Source organism: Tasmannia lanceolata, unplaced genomic scaffold (genome assembly GCF_043159265.1).
Source record: "Tasmannia lanceolata isolate RefF3 unplaced genomic scaffold, GAP_Taslan_0.1 ptg000015l, whole genome shotgun sequence".
Taxonomy (NCBI): Eukaryota; Viridiplantae; Streptophyta; class Magnoliopsida; order Canellales; family Winteraceae; genus Tasmannia; species Tasmannia lanceolata.
In genome coordinates, this window is record NW_027518692.1 from 24,664,179 (window position 1) to 24,686,894 (window position 22,716).

At 36.3% G+C, this 22,716-nt stretch overlaps 1 protein-coding gene across 1 annotated transcript; it reads right to left on the bottom strand.

Moving 5' to 3' along the window:
* Window positions 1–726: 726 nt before the first annotated feature.
* On the bottom strand, window positions 727–21,507 carry BGAL17 (beta-galactosidase 17). The gene is made up of 20 exons (XM_077354009.1): window positions 21,130–21,507; window positions 20,849–20,956; window positions 18,878–19,073; window positions 15,675–15,763; window positions 14,664–14,744; window positions 14,432–14,526; window positions 13,616–13,686; window positions 12,520–12,610; window positions 12,320–12,437; window positions 11,613–11,708; window positions 11,472–11,520; window positions 8,812–9,002; window positions 8,630–8,701; window positions 8,355–8,504; window positions 8,082–8,132; window positions 7,509–7,668; window positions 3,717–3,862; window positions 3,531–3,596; window positions 1,448–1,583; window positions 727–1,290 (listed from the first exon to the last, which is right to left on the bottom strand). Exons 1-19 carry the CDS (start codon window positions 21,310–21,312, stop codon window positions 1,488–1,490), a joined length of 2,109 nt encoding a protein of 702 aa, XP_077210124.1. The 5' UTR covers window positions 21,313–21,507; the 3' UTR covers window positions 727–1,290; window positions 1,448–1,487.
* Window positions 21,508–22,716: the final 1,209 nt, after the last annotated feature.

Below are 22,716 nucleotides of genomic sequence, written 5' to 3' on the forward strand. Positions count from 1 at the left end.
TGCTTCCAATCTCCTTCAAGTTGCCCTCATGATGCTCTCCTTGTGAAGCAGAAATGGGTTGTTAAAAGATCTAACAATGTTGCTGATGGGGTGGTGGTTGCGGGCCCAAATCAGCAAACGGCTCATCTCAGGGATGGTGCGATCAATCAAAAGACAAACCAACCTGTCATCAGAGATACTGCTAAAGAAATTGACTATGAAATCAGCACCCCAACTCCTCAAATTAAAGTCCATAACAAGTTCTCAGCTCTCCAAAATTTGGATCACCCCTCTTCCAAACTTGAAGATATTCCTCTATCCGAGAGGAAAGAATGTTCAGGCATGACTAAGGATCAAGGATCATGGCAACTGGTTCAAAAAAGAAAGACTAAGAACCCCCTTCTCTTCCTAGTTTCCACTTCTTGCAGGCTCCCTTTCTTGCCAAAGAATTCATAAGCAGGATCATTCTCTTTGTTTGTTTTGAGCTGGGATATCGTTTTTTCAGTTTTGAGCTTTGTGTTTGGCCCCTACAGTTGGGGTTGTTTATTTTGTTTTAAGGCTTGCCTTGGTGCCTCCTCTTGTTGAGGTTGTTTATCTTTTTTCTTTTTTCTTTTTTTCCTTTTTGAGCTTCATGTAATTCTCCTTTTTTATCAATGCATCTGGTCGGGGTTCCTGCCCAACCCCGGCTTACTCATCAAAAAAAAAAGAACTTATCAAGTGATACAAATTGAGAAATAGGATGCGAAGTACAAGAAAGTGTACCATTATAAAGAGTAACGAGAAGATCATCTTTCAATAGCATACACTCTAAAGAGTGGGTTCAGATCCCTTGCTTTGATACAATGTAGTGTGGAAGAATAAGTAGAAAATTAGAGAGGAGAGAGACGCGAAGAAGAAGCTCATCGGTTTTTTCAACCGAAAAAGCCCCACAGCTTCGCCAACTGTTATTGTGTATAAAGATGATGACCCATCACATTGTCGTGTATGCGACTTAAGTGATTGACCCCATCTCATTACACATCATTCTAACATATTCTCCTAAACATTAACTGCAAGGGAGTTGATACATGAACACCTCACTGTTGCTACTATACAACCCTTCTGTCATTTTTTACATTTGATCTCTCACGTTATTCAACGATACAAGCAGAAGAAACAATGTCACCAAATTAAAGATAAGAACCAAGGGGATCGGCTTTTGGTTGTTGATCATACACTTGTTGTTGGAGATGTAACTGTCGTGCATATTGAAACTAATTCCCGTGTTTGTGTCCATCCATATATTGAGCTGTGTTCCGTCCACAAACAAAGCTGTTCAAGACAAACATGGGTTACACATCTGCATACCAGCAATGTTTTTTTTTTTTTTTTAAATGATTCCATACCGACAATGTTCAGGTAGCTATTCAAGCTCATCAATGAGTTAACATACCCCGCACTGTTTTTCTTTTTTTTAGTTTTTACATACCTTGCAGTGTTAGCACAAATAAATAGATCTTCCCAATGTATCAGAGCTGACGCAAATTTGAGCCACACGTAAAGTCAGGACGATCAACAAAGTTAACCACAAGCTCAGGGTTGGAAGCCTCTAACTCAAATATTACCTAAGCAGAAGAAAGAGAAGTGACTTGTTAGTTTACAGTTCAATAAGTCAAAAAATACTGAATATGGATGTCTGTGATCGATATGAGGGTTTAGTGTGAGTAAAAATTATGCAGTTTTATCAGAAATTTATCAGAAAACCCTATTTATGAACTTCCCAGGAATAGAAGAGTTTTTTTTTTTTTTGAAAATGTATAGAAGAGTTTTATATATAGATATTAAAAATTTCCACCAAGATAATCCATGGAATATAACTTTTATTTTGTGAAAGTTCTGGCTATATTCAGTGAAAAAGCAATGAAATGACATGTTCCATTTTGAATCTGAATACAACTAAAATGCTTACTATAGCAAAATGAGATGCCAAGTGTTATCTCATCAACCAAGGAAAACCAACCCAGTAAGAATTGAATGCCAGAAAAGGTGTTCAAAGAGGGTATGGTATTCTTGCCATTCAAAAAACAAAAATAGAAACAAAAGAGGGTAGGGTATACTTGATACTTCTAAGGAAAATATAGGAGAACTAACACATTGGAGATGAGAGACGAATAGAAAACCATAAGAAAAATTAAAGATACCATTCAAAAAAAATTAAAGATGAATGAACATAAACTAATCATCGAAGTGACAACCAGAGACTAATATGAAGTGGCTCTCGTCAGGAGCACCATTCCGACAGCCAACAATGGCTAACTACAAGTGACAAAGCAAGGAAACCAACAGCCACATATATAGACAATCTGCAACTTGGGAAACAAGTATAAAAATAGGACAATCTTAGGGAAGAACCCTAATCTTCTATTTCGCACAAAATATGATACTAGGATTCATATACTTTTATGTCCTGACCTCTTTGGGATTAACCAAGGTCCTTTGATCTTTTGTGAAAAATTACCATCAGATAGTGAAGTTTCTATTGGGTGCACTAAACTAATATAATTTTTCCCCTGAAAAAAATGAGGATAAACTCTTCACATTATGGGCATTACAAAATTTGGAAATGTAAGGTAAGAAATCCAGATATGAGCATTTACTTGGAGCAACATAATGACGCAATACTCTATGATTTCAGACAGTTATCAAGGAAAATGACACAATATGGTCATTCCATTTAATGAGTTAATTCTCGTAACCAGCTAACAACCACCTTAAATATTAGTACCTTCTGAAAAACATGCACTCAAGTCCAGTTGGAGTTGATAGTTGTCAAACTAACTAAACTGCCAGATAACCACAACCAAATTTTAATGACCCTAAAGAATAAACATTACTAAACTAACCCAACCTGAAAATGCCTAAACTGACACTTAAATTCCTGTAAAGAAAAACGACCAAAATACCCCTGATCCGGGAATTTATTACAAATACCTACCTCGAGCATTGCATCAGAATGTCAGAGACTATAAGAAAACATACATCTATGAGGGGCCCCACACATTATTAAAGTATCTCAACACGAAACAACTGGGGTATTCCTGTTGTGGTAACTGGATTAGCAAACCATGCTTAATAAGAGTAGAAACAAAGAAAGGGTAGAAAGACACTATTGACCAGAAGGGGTTGAGCCTCTGGCTAAATTGGTAAGAGGCTTTGTTCCTGAACCAAGAGGCCGTAGCTCGTAGGTTCAATTTCAGCATACCTGCTAAAAAAAGAGACACTATCGACAAGAAACTACCTATAATAGGTCATTAGCTAACAATTGACATCAGTAGTCCAAATGTTACTTTTAGCACATTGAGGTCAATACCAAGAACCGTACTTACGCTTATAAGGATCCCATTATATCCCTATTCCATGCACACTTAGCAGAAATAACAATATTTATCAGAAACAAGTAACTTCTGTGGAATAAACACAAGTTACCATCTCAGTCTTTATGTTTTTCATTAATACAATTTTCTACCATTCAAAAATATATATATATATAAACACCAAGTTACCGCTCATACCACAACATTTTCCCCGTGTTTAAGGATCGGAGCAGGAATATAAAGGTTGCATTGTGGTCCGACTGCCTGCAAACAATTCACCAAACCTTGTTTGCAAAGAAATTGAAGATTGATAGAAAAGATAAGATCACATATGATAATTTGTTGACACAAGTAATAAATTGAGCAAGAAAATGCTATTTTTACCGTCCAAAATCTTCCAATGTTAAAATTGTTGATAAAAGCAATCCCCTTATTCCAACCACTGAATGAAATGAATGTGTCTTTAACTTGGTTTACTGGGTCAATAATGAAATGACCTCTATAGAATCCTGGCTCTATTGAGGTGATCTCTGTAAAGGAAAAAAAGAAAGTGAATTTGGAACCAAGAATTGTCTTATCAATTATAAATCTACCAGAAAACGAAAAACCATCACTTGAAAGACGTGCACAAGATAATTTTCCAGATGTCCAGGGCAAATCTGACATGGAATATGGCAACCCAGTAGCGCAAACAATTTTCTACTAATTGTTTTTAGTTTGTACAAGCCCCTAGTATTCTTTTTGGATGAAACGAATCGCTGATACATTGAGCCTATTTGACCCTGGGAAGTTCCACATTGAATTATTGAGTTTCAAAGGCATGCTATAAATTATCATAAATTCATAATACTAAAACTTGTCAATTCAACTTGAAACACATCCGAGTTAACTCAACTTGATAGTAAATCGAGTTGAATGGCTAACAACTCAGTAGTTATGAAAAAATGAAATAACCCATCAAAAGATTCAAGCCCACGCCCTAAAGTTTAGAGTGAACAAATCAATATAACTACAACTGCATCCTTTACAGGTTAAAGCTTAATAAATATAAAATATATATAATATATTTATAGGATAGTATATTCAAGATTTCACCGAGTCATCAGTCACTTGTTTGAGTTGACTTGACCGAATTTTGAGAATGTAATTGTGAGTTAGTGGGAGGCCGTGCTATATAGCCCATACAGGTTATACTTCTCTTCTTGTGTCTTGCCAGTATTCAACTTGGATCATTGAATCAAGAGGCTTTGACCACATGATAAGTCTTCAATTATGGGGTTGGGCCTGTAGCTCAGTGGTTGAGGTTTGTATCTCAACCTTGAGGTCGCAGGTTCGATCCCAGCTTACCTACCAAAAAAAGGCAAGTCTTCAATTTTTATTTATTTTTGAATGGCAGCAAGTCTTCAATTTTCTCATCATTCGACAAGTCTACTCTAAATTCTTTTGTTACTCTACTTGATGGTTCATTAGCTCCTATGACTGGTCAAAGAAAAATTTGTTCAAACAAAGAGGATGATTAGTGGCAGGCACCAACTTGGTGGACCTTACTATCTAGATTGTAGCCTTGCAAATGCTGCTCTTTATTATTATTTTTTGGGAAAGATACAGTCACACCCCCTCAACTTTCTGACAAATTCAACGATAACCCTGTAGTTTCAAACTCATCAACTACACCTCCTAACTTTTCAATGTGTATAAAGGTAGACCCCCTCTTTTGAAACACTATCAATGCTAATTAAGATCTCGTCTCTGGTTGGTCAACTAGAGAACCTTCTCTAGTCCGCCGACCAAAAACACAGTCGGCCCACATTGTTTGGATGATTCAAAGCATTCATTTGATGGGCCCTGACATAGATAGGGTGTGCCCAAAAAATCAGCTCCATAGGATCATCCTAACCCTTCGATTTGTGGACGGGCCGTCAACTGAGGAGGTCTACCTTATACACATTGAAAAGTCAGGGGGTGCAGTTGGTGATTTTGAAACTACAGGGTTATCATTGAATGTGTCAGAAAGTTGAGGGGGTGTAACTGTATCTTTCCGTTATTTTTTTCTGGATGATAGTTACTCTTCATTATGGCATTTTTCCTCAGCTTTGGAATTTTCAACTCAGTCTCAACTCAGTCATGCTTTCCTTTGTAGTTTAAAAAGTTGGTAGTTTCTAGTGGCAAGTCAGCTGCTACTTTAGATTATTAAGCTTATGAAATAGGCATGCATCATAGAGTTCCATTTTATTCCACAGATGATAAAAGGAATTTAATTCCTTTTTCAGTTTTCACTTTGACATAATTAAGGGTCCAGCAAGAGTTTAGAGTTCTTCGACTCATAAGTATTTTGTTATTTTTGTGGATGATTACTCTCATATGACTTGATGAAAGATTTCAAGTGTTCCATAAAAAAAGTTCAAACTTGATTTAGAAAAAAGTACAATTATATTCAAACAATGCTAAGGAGTATATAACAAGAAATTCAAAGATATCTTACACAATTTGTATTTTACATCAAACATCTTATGCAAATATTCGACAACAAAATGAAGCAGCTGAATGTAAACATCATCATCTTCTTGAAATTTCTTGGAATTTTCTACTTAATATATGTGTTCCTATAATGTATTGAGGAAATGAAATGTTAGTTGCATGATACTAGATTAACCAAATGTCATCCCCCATCTTGTATGAGAAGTCTTTTCACCCTGTTATATTACTATCTGCTCCGTGTGTGAGGTCCAAAGATCAGATGAATGAAATATTCACAATGGCACTTGCTCGTGGCAGTATGTGTTCAACTTGAAGGAAGTGTCAAGAGATAGGAAGTTTTAAGTAACTTTTATATAGATTTTAAATGTACGCTGAAGTTATTAGTGAGTAGTTAGGATGGGGGACATCATAATGGGTGCCCTAATGCTAATTATTGTAATTAATTATTGATTTTTTTGAATGGTTTGTAATTTATTATTGACACACACACACACACACATTAGGGCACCCATTGTGGAGTCATGGGATTTGGACTTGAACCCCCTATGAACAGCATCTTCCCTTCCTCTATTTCTTCTCCTTTCCTCCTCTAAACTTAATTCCACGACTTGGGTGGTCTCCTCCGAGCAATCTTCCCTTTCTTTTAACTTTAACCGGGAGAAAAGAGTTTTATGCGAGTCAATTGATAATCACTATTATAATTGGAAGGAAAACATGTGGAATTATCCGGGCAGAGACACAAATGTGGCTAGATGGCTCCCTACTAACATTGTCAAAATCAAATTTTGATGGTAGATCTAAAGGTTATTTGGGCCCCATGAGGACTGGTGGGTGGCTTTAGAAATGATTTGGGTGAAGTGGTAAAAGTTCAACTTGACCCAACTAGAAATGTGGATTCGAATGAGCCATTAACTTGAGCACTCCGAACATGCCTTCTCATATTTAAGTTGAAGCTTTCCAATGTCATATTGGTTGAGAGTGATTCCACATATGTCATGCTTCGGGAGACAAACTGAGTCCATGGAGACTAGCTGACAACATCCTTGAAATTTGACATTTGAATAGAGTGATCTCCAATTTACACATATATCCCTAGAAGCATTCATGAGATGATTGGTGTTTTAGCAAGGGAGGGTACTGAGAGAAGCACTTTGTATGGGTGATTCAGTGTCTCGTGGAGGATTCGTTTGTTAAGTTTTCCCTGTTTTCTCGTGGGTTTTTCGGTCCATCTCAGACCTTCTCTTGTTTTGTTGTTATCTTCTTTCTTCTCAACAAATTTCTAAGTTATTTCTCAAAAAAAAAAGGAAAAAAGAAAAGAAAAAAGAACCACATCAATTGCAGGACCACTAAACATCTGGCTAAGTGTGTCTTCACAAGAAGATACCCCAATAAGGTTACATCCACTGCTAACGAACTATTTTTTCTTACAAACTATTTTTTGATGATATAATCTCTTGGAAGTATATTGTGTGTCACTTGCAAGTCAATAAGAATCTCAAAATTGTTGGGCATACCTTTCTACATGGATATATCTACATGAGAACATTTGAAACCTCTACTATGAAAATATGCATAATTATTGAAATAACATTCCTAAAATATTTTCTTTTTTAAAAAAGAAGAAGAAGGAAGAAGGAAGAAGGAAGAAACATCATTTCAACATACACCCAAAGATGCATGCCAAACATAAGGACATACGGGCATGATCGCTTTTCTCAAACATCTTAGCAGCTCTGGAGACTGCGACTCGCATGATAGGATTGGGTTTTGAAAGCTTGTTTAGGCTGTCAAATGAAATTGGAAACATCTTCCACCGACGGAGGATGGTGCCATCAAGAAGAACAGAAGACAAAATCCCCTATCAAGGAGAAAAGTGGAAGTCATTAAATTCCTGTGATAATTTAATATACAAAAAACATGCTGCATTGCAAGGCAGTTTAAGATTCAATGGATAGTATAAGGGAGACACTTTGTTTTCCACTAGAATTTTTACTATTGCAGAAGCTTGGACATCATAAAGCAAATGCACCAAAAAATGCTTACAAGAACTTCAAGGATTGGGACATTTTTTTTTTTAATTTATAGTTGTCATAAAACAGCAATAATTGTGCCTCGAATTCAAGTCTAGTCTTGTCATGTGGAAGTAATGAATGATTGCAAAATCTAGGAACATATTCATTTAAGTTGAGAATTGAATAATGTAATAGAATTCTAATCAATGGAATTATCAGAATTCACATATGGTTATTTTTTGGCAATTTGATATATTACCTTCCTGTCATGCAAGTATTGACCATAATTCACACGACCCAAGTTTTCAACCTGTAATAGTAGAAATGTTAATAACTAAACCCAACTTCACCAAGCATGCAAATATTGACAGGTAAGGATGAATAATGATTATGATTCAATGGTTGTCCCTCATAATTGTTCTTCCCATTTGGGGGTAGTTATCTTTCAAGCTAAATTAGAAGTGATGTCCATAATGATTAGAAAGGAACCATAATTCTGATCAAGGGATAAAAAGGGAAGAAACTCACGCACCAGAACAAATAAGCTGATATTAGAAACACAATTAAGATTGGGAAGTGTAAGTGCTCTATTTGACCATCTTTCGATTATGCCAACATATGTTGGATTTCCTCCATTATCTACTGGCATACATGACACAAAAACCTGAGCTCTGTCATGAATCTGCAATTTATGATACTAATAGTTCTTAGATTTCATATATTTTCAGATATATTGTAACGTTATATGCTAGAGGATCCCCAAAATCACCAAAAGCAAAAAGAAAGAGATGGTTTGAGAATAATAACCTTTGGTATGAAAAGAATGCTCGCATTCCCTTTTCCAGAATATTCTGACGCATATAATAAAAATCCAAACATCTGAAATCCAGTATAAAGCATTCATAATGAGGAAAAAAGTTAGCATTTGGAAATCCCTGGGTGATTGACAACTGGACCTTTACACGCAATAGAATGTAGATAATATATACCTGGCCCACCGCCTCCATTCCAATTGGCTGATCAGCTTCAACTACTTCCATAGGATCACAAATAGTATCGAGCACCTCAAACAAAGATGCAATCTTTTGTACTCTAACATGTCCATATCTTCTCTTTTCATTATTGGAAGGAATTGGAGGAAGGGACACCCCACTGTGTCTCTCTATAACACTTCGTAGAGCTGAAACATTACAAAAAATATGAAGACCGAGATGGTCCACCAAAGAGAACAGCGAAGGAGAAAGAGAAAAGAAGATACAGATAGAAACAAAAGAACAAAAAGCTGAAACATTACAATGCTACATAAACACAAGTATACAACATCAAGTTGACTGTTTTTCTTCTTCTTTTTTCAATTTTTAAAAATGGAATTTTTTTCCGAATGGTAAAAATGGAAATTATTCTTAGCATAAAAGAAGAAAAGATAGAGAAAAAGGCTGAGCCCCGATAAAGGGCCATCACAAGAGAACAAGAGACATATCCTGCCATACAGTTGTCGCATGAAAAACCAAACGTGCAAAACAATCAGCTAAGCATTGTCCTCCATATCGATATGCACGAAATCACACTCCATTAAAGGCCTATAACAAAATTCCATTCCTCTGATCATCTTCGAGAAAAAAACAAAGAGGGAAATAAATAATCTTTCGTTCTTTCTTTCTTTTTCAATCTTTCTTAAGCTGGTTCATGACTATCAACAAATCTAATTCGATCCAAACTTTATTGAACCCAAGCATGAGAATTAATCTAAGAGAGTTACATGTTTATCTTCAAATTCACATGTCGAAGTTACATGATCCTTCAAGAACCGAAGAGATTTGTCACCTTTTTTCATATTCTAGCATGTGGGAATTACAAGAAAGAAACATGTAACAACCATTTCATTAACACAGTAATTACACTCATGAAGGGACAAACATTCCTCCTCATTAATTATACATGCATAGTTGTCAAACTCTTACGAGTCGTAAGAGTCAATTCCTGAGTCGAGTTGAGACGAGTCGTTGGGCTTTCGAGGCAAGTCGCATGGGTGACTCGCAGATTGTCAAACTCTTACGAGCCGTACAAGTCCCTGAGTCGAGGCTAGTCGCATGGGTGATTCGCCTCTGTTGAAGACTCGTCCGATTCGTCTTGTGACTCAAACGAGTCACTGGGGTCGACTCAAAAAAAAAACTCTTACAAGTCGACTCGAGTCGAGTCGCTGGGCCTGGGCTTTCTTGTTTTGATGGTTGAAAACTTGGAAGTTGGAACTTAAAACTTAATTATTTTTGTGCATGCAAGTTACAAGTATATAGTTATTTATATTTTTGGCTTAGTGCTTTATCTATACGTTATTGGTTTATATTTTTACATGCTTCATCTTTCGATATATAATTATATTTTTTCAACTAAATTTCTGTTCTTGTCAAAAACTCTTACGAGTCACGAGTCATAAAATTAAGAAATCAAGTCACGATTCGAGTCAAGGGTTGACAACCATGTATACATATTTTTTTCAAATTTCCGCACATGGGGAAAGCCAATTTCTACACCTGGAAGTTGCAAAATCTTCACCTCATACCCAAGACCCTTGGTTTTTCCTATAAATATCCCACATCATCTCTCCATTCCAGACAAAGATCTGGACATCACATTCTTTGTTTATGTATGACACAGATGGTGTGTAATCGCTGCACAATATTCCATGCTTGTGATTGTGAATACAGTATCAAGCACATATTAGTGCACATGACACATTCAAAATATACACATTGAATGGTTAAAAGTGGCTCGTGGAACCAATTCTTCCCAAGAAATATACGACAGAAAATTTGTTTCTGTAAAGCAGGATACTACACACCAAGAGAATGACTATTGTTTATTATGTACAATTATTAAAAGTGCAATTAACCATTCTGCCTAAGTCAGACTTCGTCCTGGATTGAAATCATATCACTACACGTCCAAGCTTAGGAATATTTTATCGATGTATTTTACGTATTATATCACTGTAATTATTTTAAATACAAGAATAAACGATTTTCATGAGAAAGTTCACTTCAGGTTTTCTTTAACGAAATCTAACTATTCGAATGTGAGCAAGGCTAAATGTTTTTAGGTGGACGCAGTTAAAGATTAAGGATATTTCTGATAAAAATGTAGAAGGCCAATTTGTTTTTATTAACAGGACACATAGAATGCGACTCAATTTTTCATTTTCACTTATTTGCAAGCAGTATAGTCTGTAAAAAAGGAGAATAGATACATAGATAAAGTTTCAAAGTGTCTGATCAAGGTTGCTTAGCTAACTGCCCAAACATGCCTAAACATTACAGAGTTAGCAAACCCTTTTATAATTTTCCAATTAATACTACATTTTGTTGACTTTTTTCAGTCATGTTCATGTATAATCTACATTGGAAATTCTGCTGGTTTTTAACTGCAAAAACCAATTAATAGTGGCACAACTGATAAAATAAGCCATTTAAAACATTAGGAAACAATTCAAAGCCTAATTTTCTGCAAAGTATCTCAAAATTTTAAGCTCTTCTTTTCACTTGCCGACCTTCAAATATGCATTAGCAAATAGATAAGGGTCAGCATTGTGAGTACATAAAATCCATTTACTAATGGTTCCACATTAATATATCAATTAAAATTGACTAGGAACCTTTGAACTTCATATTGTCTACATCTCCAGACTCTTTAATTGGAGCATCCTGCATGAAAGGGATGAAAAATAATACATAAATGATGTAATGCAGAGGAAACGTTAAAAGGTTCATGTCAAAACCTTTAGAGCATTTCTCACATAATCATAGGAAGTAAGGTCAGGCTTGAATTCAGAATCACTTTCACCAGTGTTTGCACCGTTAAAAAATCCAAAGTTCGTTCCACCATGTGCCATCTGAAAATTTGAAAGGCTACAATACTTAGTAGCATGTGAGCATGGTTTTAAATTTTGGCCGAAATACCAAAATTTCGAGATTTCGGTTGGGACTGACAACGAAATCACCTAAAATCCGAAATTTCGGCCAAGATCCAAAATTCCGACCGAAATTTCAGGAAAATGTAATTTTTTCAATTTTTCTGAAATTTAACTCCGTTTTTTTCCAAAATTTCGGCAGTCATTTCGGCTGAAATTTTGGCAGAAGCTTGAATTTTGTTTTTTCTAACAGAATTTCGGCATGGTTTTAAATTTTGGCCGAAATACCGAAATTTCCAGATTTCGGTTGGGATGACAACGAAATCACCTAATATCCGAAATTTCGGCCAAGATCCAAAATTCCGACCGAAATTTCAGGAAAATGTAATTTTTTTCAATATTTTTCTGAAATTTAACTTTTTTTCCAAAATTTTGGCAATAATTTCGGCTGAAATTTCGGCATAAGTTTGAATTTTGTTTTTTTTAACAGAAAACTGAAACTGAAACCAAAACCAAAACCAAAACCAAAATTTAAAACCTTGCATGCGAGTAATATCAATCAATTTTAGTTGCAATTTTTTATGGAAGCATACATAAAGCACAGCTGAGCCATTTCGAGACAAAATGGCCTCTAGAGCTTTGGCTGTAAAAGAAGCACCAGTCTCTGCAAGCTTCTCTCCCCAGTGTGTAAGCCAACCTGTGTAAAATTCTCTGAAAAAAAGGGGCACCATAAGCATTATAGTGTGATACCAACGGTCAGAAACATCCTCCAGTAAGGAAATGATATACTAACGCAGTAAGAGGAGGCGATCGTCCTGGGGCATTAAACTTCTTCTGCAACTCAAAAATAGGCCATGGATCATCACCAGTTGAGAAATCCACAGCTGCAAATCAAATCAAGCTAAAATTTAATAAATCAACACAATAAGTGATTAAGATTTAAGAACATCTATAAATTGCAATCGGCCCCACTGTAAAATTTCATTAGAATCAAGTCTAGCACTAGCTCCCTCGTAACTTAGTGTTTCTATATACACCCCCATAGGCCACAAGGCCCACAACCATTCAAAAAAAAAAAACACGTTTTGTGTTTCATTCACTAGTTTTTGGTGGGTTAGGTTATTCTAACACCCCCCCCCCCCCCCCGAAGGGCTTCCTTCCATCTCTATTTCACTACCCGTATATGGTATGTGCTTTTATTTATAACTCTTAATATTGGACTAGTACATGAAGGCTAGCAACGAGGGAAAGCAGGGCAGGGAACGACCGAGTCCATGGCTCGCAAATTTTAAAATCAAAAGTAAAATTAGAGTGCATATTACAAGTTCAGTTATTTAAAATGCATAAGAATGATATCTTCAATGTGATAATAAAATAACAGTCCTGGAATAATAGTGGAATAATAGTGGAGCTTGCCAAATATCCAGAGACCATTGTCCAGAATAATAAACAATTTTCTGATAACAATATGATAATGTCTCAAAAGAGTTAACATATCTATGAATTGTTTTTATTATGAATATTATGAATAAACCATTATACAAGATATTTGTTTATGCATGCTAATCCCAAACTCCATTAGTGGTCCACAACTAAGTTTTCACATTAATAGAAACTTATCAGAGTGATATATTAGATGGTGGAAATAATTATATCCTAGACATGCAGTTTCAAGCTTAATTTCCAGAGACCATATGTTGTTTATGCTCAATAAAATAATAATTTACGAAGTGTCTATATTGAGAGCTCTGTATAACAATTATGTGATTATATGACTTGATATATTGCTACTAAAGCATAATCCTGAAATGACACCATTTAGGATTCTCAAGTAATATGCTCTACTCTTTGCTAAATTTAAATGCAACATCAAATAATCATAGTTTCACCTGAGAAAACGTCAGCTCCTGGTATAGTTCCTTTTCGAAGTGTTTCCATAGTACCTCCATCTGTAGTATACCTGCAACCCATTTAGATTTTAATCGAATACCTAATCATTATTAGTCTCATAAGTGCATCGAAGACATCGTTAGGCTTCATTTGATCCACATCTGCAACTGTGTCTAACAACAACATTACTAACACAAAGGACACTATGAAACTTGATTACAAACAGTATAAATCCAAGCCAAGAGAGAGAAAAAAACCTCCCGAGAGAGAGAGAGAGAGAGAGAGAGAGAGAGAGAGAGAGAGCAGCCAAAGCTCTCTGTCTATTTTCTTTCCTTCTCTCCTTTCTTCTTGTAACTTTTCTATGTCTACGGTCACATTCTATTTTATTTTCTAAAAGATGGAAGAGGGTATATTTTGGAAGTTCAGTATGTCAACCTTACTGCTTAGTGCTTACTAACAGCGAGGGAGATTCTGTGGGGGCATGCAATCTCTCAACCTTTCGGTTGATAACTGAGATTAGGTAGCTTCTCTAAAAGTCCTAAACTTTAAAGAACCTTACATACTCAATTTTTGTAGCTAGTTTTGGATTGGGGTTGATGAAGCAGGGAAGTGAAGTGATGAGCATATTTCTAGATTTTAGGAGTTGCTGTGTAGGACACCTCGTGTCAGTGTCGACACTCGACACAGGAATTCGTGTCCGCAGATCATAGGTTCTAAGACATTGGTCCTTGACAATACACACGACATAGACAACCATTATTTCTTTTGTTGTGAAATTATTAATAGAAAAAATATGAAGATGAGGAATTGCTCACAGAATTATATCTTCTCTGAGATGTGCTCTAGCCAAAGTGACTAGGTGCTGAAGATATTTTTTGTCATCGCCATATGATCCAAACTCATTTTCAATCTGCTCAAGTAATTTGTGGTTAGTTGTAACACTAAAAAGGAGAAGACAACAAATATATTGGCAGGCAGCACTTTTACATAATAGGCAAATTTTAAAAAGTAAAAATTGGTTTAAACGTCAAGTTTAAAGCCACCTACCTGTACCATAATAACAGGGCCGCCATTTTTATAAAGGAGAGGAGCAATCTTAGGAAGAAGAGTATCCCACCATCTTTCAACCTATTAGAATTCACAAAGGATAAATGAGCCTACCATATGCTATGTTAACTTGATAGGGACACATGTTGGTAACATACAAACACGAGCTATCCGAAATACCATCCAACAACCATGTACACTAACACTTCCATACAGCCATGCGATAATATTTTAGAGGGAAATGATAAATTCACCCCTTTTCATTACATGGGACAGCCAACTCCAGTGTACGTGGCAATCAGGGCCGTTGAGTCCTTCCCACGTGAAGTAAATCAGTCCCTCTGCAGTCCATAGATACACCAGAGGTGGCTGTCCCAAGTAAAACAAAGGGGCAGATATATCACTTCCCCTGTGTTTGATTTGACTAATATATTTATATTCTATCATAAAATCCTTGTGTTGGGGCTTTGAGTTTAGATATTCAATGAAATCTCAAGAATGCCCCAACTAATAAGTAGGAAAGGTTAGTCCAGTGAGGTCCTTAGGGTGAGGGACTGAACGGAACGCTTCTAAGAAGATACAAGTCTTCCTATCTTCCTAAAAGTAGGACGTAGTACCGGGCTATGTTCTAATAGAAAAATGAACAAAAAAATATGTTAATATTCAATACACTTTAAAAAAAATTCATTTATAAACAAATAAAATATAATATAAACAATAGTTCAGAGTATAACAAAAAGATGAGTTTCTCTAACTACAATGCTTTCCATGCAATTCCAAATTGAAAAAAATATTGAAAATAAAACAAAGAATTAATCCTTTTATGGTAGGCACGCAAGCCAGTCAAGAGGGTTGACCACATCTAATAAGCGATTTACACTCAAGCTAGAAGTAGATCAAAAAATAATGATTAACTTTTTTAATGGTAAAATAATGATTATTATTTACTTAACCCCTGTGTTTAAGTTTCCCTAAACTCTTAAAAACAAAGAAATTGATAGAAATCTGTACCAAATGAAGGAAAGCAGGATCTGATGATCTTAGTCTGAGAGCTGGTTCTATAGCAAGGAGCCAAGCAGGGAAACCGCCTAAATCCCATTCTGTGATCAAATGAAGTATTAAAAGGGAATCTTCAAAGAAGTTGAAGGCAAGCAGACTTGGTTTAGATAAAGAAGAATCAGAAATGATTTATATTTCTAAGCGCAGATAATAATAAATAAATTTTGTATTGTAGCAGAAAAATAATATATTAAAAGGAATTCGAATATTAGCTCAGACAAAAGCATTATTAAATACAACATAATATTTGAGAATGCTACTGCATGATAAAAATGAAGTAAATTATCCATGTTTGAAGCATTTAAATTAATTAAGCATCAGTTTTAGCAAATCCATTAGTAAATAGTGAAGAACAAGTCAGTCTTCAGTGTATATCTATTTTTCACAAAGTATGTACAAAATTGTCCCTCCTATGGACACCAACTTTTTCAATGAATTTCACTTTCAAGCTACACAAGAAGATTAGGACAAAAGTGCTGGTAGTAAAACTGTTAAAGGTCTATAAACTAAATACACTATGAGCATCTCTTGGCAAAGACAACTTAGCCACTGCAAGATTTTAATTCCAGTTTCGTCTTTGATCTCCACAAAAACAGAAATGTTTCAGTTTCAGTTAGAAATTTCGATGGAAATCCTATAAAATCACTGAAACATATGGAAGCAAATGCAAATGATAGAATTTTAAGATGAAACTTCATAAAACACTAGAATAAACACAAATACACTTAAAATCAGCACATACCAAGTGAAATGTGTTGTTGTGCTCGTAGTTGCCAGGTCGGGAAACGGAAGCGTGAAACGGAAACGTGAAATGCTTGAAAAAAATTAAAGGAGAAACGTGAAACGCGTTTTCTTGAAAACTTTTTCACTCTTTTTATCAAAATCATGTGATATATAAAGGGAAATAATTCGCCCTTTTGTTTACCGGGGACAGCCCCATCTAGTGTAGGTAAGTAATATATTGACCCATTTTTTACTTGGAACAGCCCTCTTTAGAGTATTTACGGCTCCTCATTTACACTGGATGGGGTTGTCCCCAGTAAACAAAAGGGGTGAATACTTTATGTAGGAAGTAATATATTCAACCCATTTTCTTACTTGGAACAGCCCCTTTAGTGTATTTATGACTTACCTTTTACACTAGATGGGGCTGTCCCCAGTATTTTGAGATCTGCACAAACCATCTTGTCCTTTTTAGTATTTAAAGAGCTGTCAAAAGTTTATTACATTTCCCAAAAAAGCTCACAAATCGATTAAAGAAGAAAAGGCAGGCGACAGCTATGCAAATATTAAAATATGGTTGTAATGAAATCGATTAAAGAGAAAAGACAGCTGTGCAAATATTAAAATATGGTTGTGATGTGTAGCCCTGTTGTTTACTGGGGACAGCCCCATCCAGTGAAAAAGAGGAGAGATAAATACACTAAAGGGTGTTGTTCCAAGTAAAAAAAGGGGTGAACATATCACTTATCTACATAAAGTATTCGCCCTTTTGTTTATTGGGGACAGCCCCATCAAGTGTAAAAAATGAGTCATAAATACACAAAAGAGGGTTGTTCCAAATAAAAGAATGGGGTGAATATATAGCTTAAGTATATAATGTCTTTTTATGCAGAAATCATGCCATCTCTCCCAAACGCCTCCATCTCTCTCCCTCTCTCTCTCTCTCTCTGGCCAGCCGAGAACTGAAGAAGAAGGGAAAGATGAGTCTCTCTCTCTCTCTCTCTCTCTCTCTCTCTCTCTCTCTCTCTCTCTCTCTCTCTCTCTCTCTCTCTCTCTCTCTCTCTCATGCGTTTCACCTCCATTTCACGGGCGTTTCCGCAACGTTTCCCATCCGTTTCACTATTTTTTTTTTCACGTATCGTTTCCGTTTCGGAAGCGCATTTCCCACTTTGCCCCAGCGTTTCCTGCAACTATGGTCGTGCTTATCTGATAAATCAGAACATAGCACATTCACATGCAATTAATATAGATATAACTATATAATACATTTTTCAACCGAGAATTTATCTAGGAACCACGTCTGTCGCCTTAAATTTTATTGACAAGATAAAAAATATACAAGAGGGGGAGATGTTGCCTTACTACTAACCCAAAGAAAAAAAAATTGCCTCTAAAGCTAGCAATACCCAAAGCATCACAACAAGTAGCACCCCTAGTATCTATCCCCAAGAAGTTGGTACCACGAATAAAACAACTTTTAGCCTTATTAGTGCAGGCAAAATCAGCTAAAGAGTCTGCCACTTGATACCTTCGTTGTAATGGTGGGTAATGTTGGATTCACATCCCCCATTAAAATAACAATTTCTTGGGAATGGTAAAGAAATGACCGAAGAATATTGTGTTATTGTGTAACGCATGATGATATTGTATATCACTAATGCACTTATAGTTTTGGTTTCGGTATGTTTTTTGGTTTTGGACGACCACAGAATAATGTGTAACACGTGCTAATATAGTATACCACTGATACACTTACGGTTTTCATTTCGGTACGTTTTTCAGTTTACATGAAGACAAAACATATAGGATTACATGAAACTTTATTAATTCTCCAGTCCATCTTTAGGATTGCATGCAGACAAACTTGTAGCAATTTTCTAAAGCCTTCAAATAAGGAAACTAACCAAAAGTAGAAAATCCTCAATAACTAGGACACTATCAACAAACAAGGAACTATACAAGGCAACAGCAAATTTTAAAGTAGCACTAAATTCCGAACACTCCAACACGTCTACATAACCCACAAGAAAAGGGGATAATGTCTGCTAGTTATTTTTGCAGATAATAAGCCTACCCCAAAAATTGACACAATACAGAAATTGATAAAGAAAGCCTGACAAAAATAGATTTTTTGCCAAATCGACAGACTGAACCCACCGACAACTACTTGGGAAAAAAGTTCTGCCTTTGAAGTAAAGGTGCTGCAAACTGTTTGCTCCAGCTCAATATGCAAATGCATCAGAATGTGCTGTGAATCACAAATTTTCTGGCATGCATTTATATTTTAGTGATTACATGTATTAATTAATTATAAGGAGTGCATTATAGAGGGAAAAAAGAATTTTGGAATCAGAACTACAAATATATGCTGTGTATTTTATAAAGTACAAGAGTGAATTCTTATATTCCTACATGGGATAGAAAGTTTTCACCTGCACATATATATGGCCCAGCGCGAAGCATAACAAGAAATCCTAACTCTTGTGCAAGCTTGAGAAAGGATACTATATTAGCAATACCGTCAAACATCCATTTCCCAGGTTGTGGTTCATGCAGGTTCCATGGAACATAGGTTTGGATGGTATTCAAGCCCAATGCTTTGCTCCTCAAAAGTCTATCCTCCCAGTACTGCATGCATTGAAAAGTGCACTCCAGATAAGCTACATCTAAACAAAGTATAGAGCATTTAAGTCATATTGATGAATGGCAATGAAGGCAAACCATATGGCATGTGACCCGCTAGCATTAACACCATGAGAAGCACAACATGCCATCTTTTTTATTGTTGATCAAAATAGCTGATGGTGAGAAATGAAAATAGTTTTGCTTCAAGGCACGCTACTTGATATTGCTTTCCTTAAGATAGTATTCGCCCCTACCAGTTGATATTTGATGGATAAAGGGAATCCTTGCCTCCAAGATACAATGAAGCCTAGTAGAGATATTCTACTAATGTTTGTTTATGGTGTGCACAAGTGGAAACAAACCCAAAACGCCTATGGTGTGCACAACTGGAAACAAACCCAAAACGCCTTTGGAGTTTAACAAGCCCTTGAGAAACAACTAGTTATTGTTTCTGCGGAATAACAGTACTAGAGAGAAAAATAACGATAAACAGAGAGTAAAAAAGCCTTTATGGGACTTTGAAATCAAGTAGGAAGTGTTTGGAATTCTCAAAGTTCAGTAAACACATTATAAAATTGTATGATATATCAAATGGTGGGTTTCTGGTCTTTTTATAGACCATCCGTGTCTTTTCTGTTTAAAAAGTACCCTTTATTGGCACCTGATCACTATGAGAGACTTATCAGACCGTAAGATTGCGCCAAAAAAAACCACTAGTGGCCTACTGCCCACCAGATGTGTGCAGACAGTGCTCTTGTGGTCCCACCTTTTTGCAAAACCCACATGTGCTACAAAAGCGAGAGAGAGAGAGAGAGAGAGAGAGAGAGAGAGAGAGAGATGGGAGCGGTGGAGAGTGGTGTGCTGTGTGCGCAAGTGGCGAGGGCGGAACATCATAGTTCAGAACTGGGAGGCCCTCCGATGGGCATGTTTAAGCTAAACTTTGATGGATCTAGTTTGGGAAATCCGGAGCCATCGGGCATCGATGGAGTTTTGAGGGATTCATTGGGAGAGGTCATATGGGCTTTCTCTGGCCCTATTGGGATGACAGGTGCTAGTGAGGCGGAAGTGAAAGCCGTTCACCAGGGTATAAAGTGCATGCAAAAAGAATCAATGAACTCAACGATTGTAGAAGGAGACTCTATTAATGTTATCCAATGGCTTAGAGGATCTGTAGTCCCACAGTGGAGGTTTGCATCTATGTTTGACGAAATTGAAGATCGGATTGGCAATTCCTCAATCATCTTGAACATATAAGGAGATCGGCTAACTATGTGGCAGTAGTCTAGCTCGTGGGGGTGTGGGGAGGCCTGGTCTAGAAATGTTTGATTTCCTCCCCCCGTGATTGTTTGTGATTGTTTGTATTGTTATATTCTTTTGTATCTCCATTGCTTTTAGCCTGGTCTAGAAATGTTTGATTTCCTCCCCCCGTGATTGTTTGTATTGTTATATTCTTTTGTATCTCCATTGCTTTTCATCTTGTACTTTGGGGTTGACTATCTTGGTCTCCCCTTTTTTTCTTGGAATGAAATTGCAACCATTCAAGAGAGAGAGAGAGAGAGAATATTAACTCCTCCCTACCTTTTTCACTTTACAATGTGGGATTAAACTTTTGATTCCCACAACACTTCTACTTCAAAACACCTTTTTCAAAACAAAACTATTTTTTGTTTCCAAAAACTATTTTGAAACCATTTGCCAAATACACTTTATTTTGAAAATCTCTTAACAATTACAACTAAAGCGGTAGTAAAAATTCAAGAGGATTCCATGGAGTGTACCTCAGGAAGAACTCGAAAATAGTGCAAGTCACCACCAATAATCTGAAACGGGTGACCGTCTTTCCAGAACTTGTCATCCGAAATATCAAATCTCCGAGCATTACCCTCCTACATTCAAACATATTCCTACTCAAAGCTAAAAATTATCCAAAGCAAAGAACTCGGGTGACCATCCAAACGAAAAGATTAACAGAAAAAAACACACACACACACACGCATTTTATCAAACACCTAGTGGGCAATGAATGTAATAATCTCAAAGACAAGAAAAAAACAAATACCAGGGAGTGGTGGGAGTGAGACAAAGAGGAAGAGAGGGAGGGAAGAGTAGCGAAGGCAGGAAAGAAGGAGAAGAGAGCGATAATGAGTAGGAGGACGAAGAAGATGGTGCTGCTCCTCTTCCAAGCCATCAAGCGCTTGAAATTACAACAGATGGGAGTGTCAACACCACGCCCTTTGCTCATATTCGAGAACCAAACAAACAAACCCACGTCTTCCTTTTTAATATCAATCTAGATAGTTTGTAAAGACACTGATGAAATTTTCCGGCAAAAATTATTTTTAACACAAGGTTGGTTAGGCCGTATTATTATTTAAGGAGAAATAATATTTCCACCTCCCTTTTATTTGTTTATTCCTGGAAAATGACCGGATTTCCATCCCCTTTTGTTTGTCTTGTCCTGGAAATTATCTTTTTTTATTTGGAAAACTAATATTTCCAAGTTCCAATTAAGGTTTTAAATTTCGGTTTCAGTACCTATTTCGGTCCCCACCGAAATCCGAAATTTCGGTCCTAAATTTGGCATTAAGCTTTGAAATTTGGGACCAAAATTCCGAAATTTTGTAACATTTTTATTTTTTTTTAAATGCCATTTTCTCGAAATTTCGGGAAATGTCGGTTTCGGTCCCCACCGAAATCCAAAATTCTGTTGAAATTTAAAACCATTATTCCAACCAACTTTCCCGCATTATAAAAGAATATTAACCGAAATAAACACTAGTTTTCCCTAATTACTAAGCAGGTAATAAGCTTAGAGAAATGATCAGCTTATTTGCTCGTACATATAAAGTCTAAAATTCCCTTTTGATTATAAGAAGTCTGAAAAATATGAGTACAGGAAAAGCCTCTCAATAGTGGTAATGACACTGCGTACTACTCTACAAGGTTCACAACCAAACACTCTACAAGGTTCACAACCAAACGCTACTTACCACTATTCTATGAGATGGTACCTACCAAATCCCTTGTGATAATATCCTTCTAAATTAAGCATAATCATATCATTTCCTCTTAAATTGAGGAAAGAAAGAAAGAAAAATTTCACAAGAAATGTTTTTATTACAATCCGCCTAGCAAATCCCTTGCTGTTCGTATGGCAGGAAAAATATTTCTCCCCTAGAAGTTTTTCCAAGGAAATTTCTTCTGATTCTACAATTTAGAGGAAAATGAGATACTTATGGTTTATTTAGAGAGAGATCATTATAAACTGAATATCAGTGTAAATAAAACTCGTAGTGTGGTGGTACATTATCCAAACAGTGATACATTTTCAAGTTCTTTTCCAAAAAAATCCTGCAATCCGAACAGTGAGTAGAGGATCACCACGGGCAATCCAAACAATCAAATTTTGGGTCCCACTTGGAGGCAGGTATGTGTAATCAAGACCGTTGATCTTGTAGACCATAATGAGGTAATCCACATGGCCCTGGTCCCACAATTATTCCATCCGTATGTTTAGCTTTTTGGGCCCAACAGATCCAACATGCTAGGATCATCCCATTAAGATTGCGTCAATGGCAATGGGCCAGACTAGGTGGTTGCAGGATCAGATCGTATCAACAGACCCAACCACATTCACTTGGCCCAT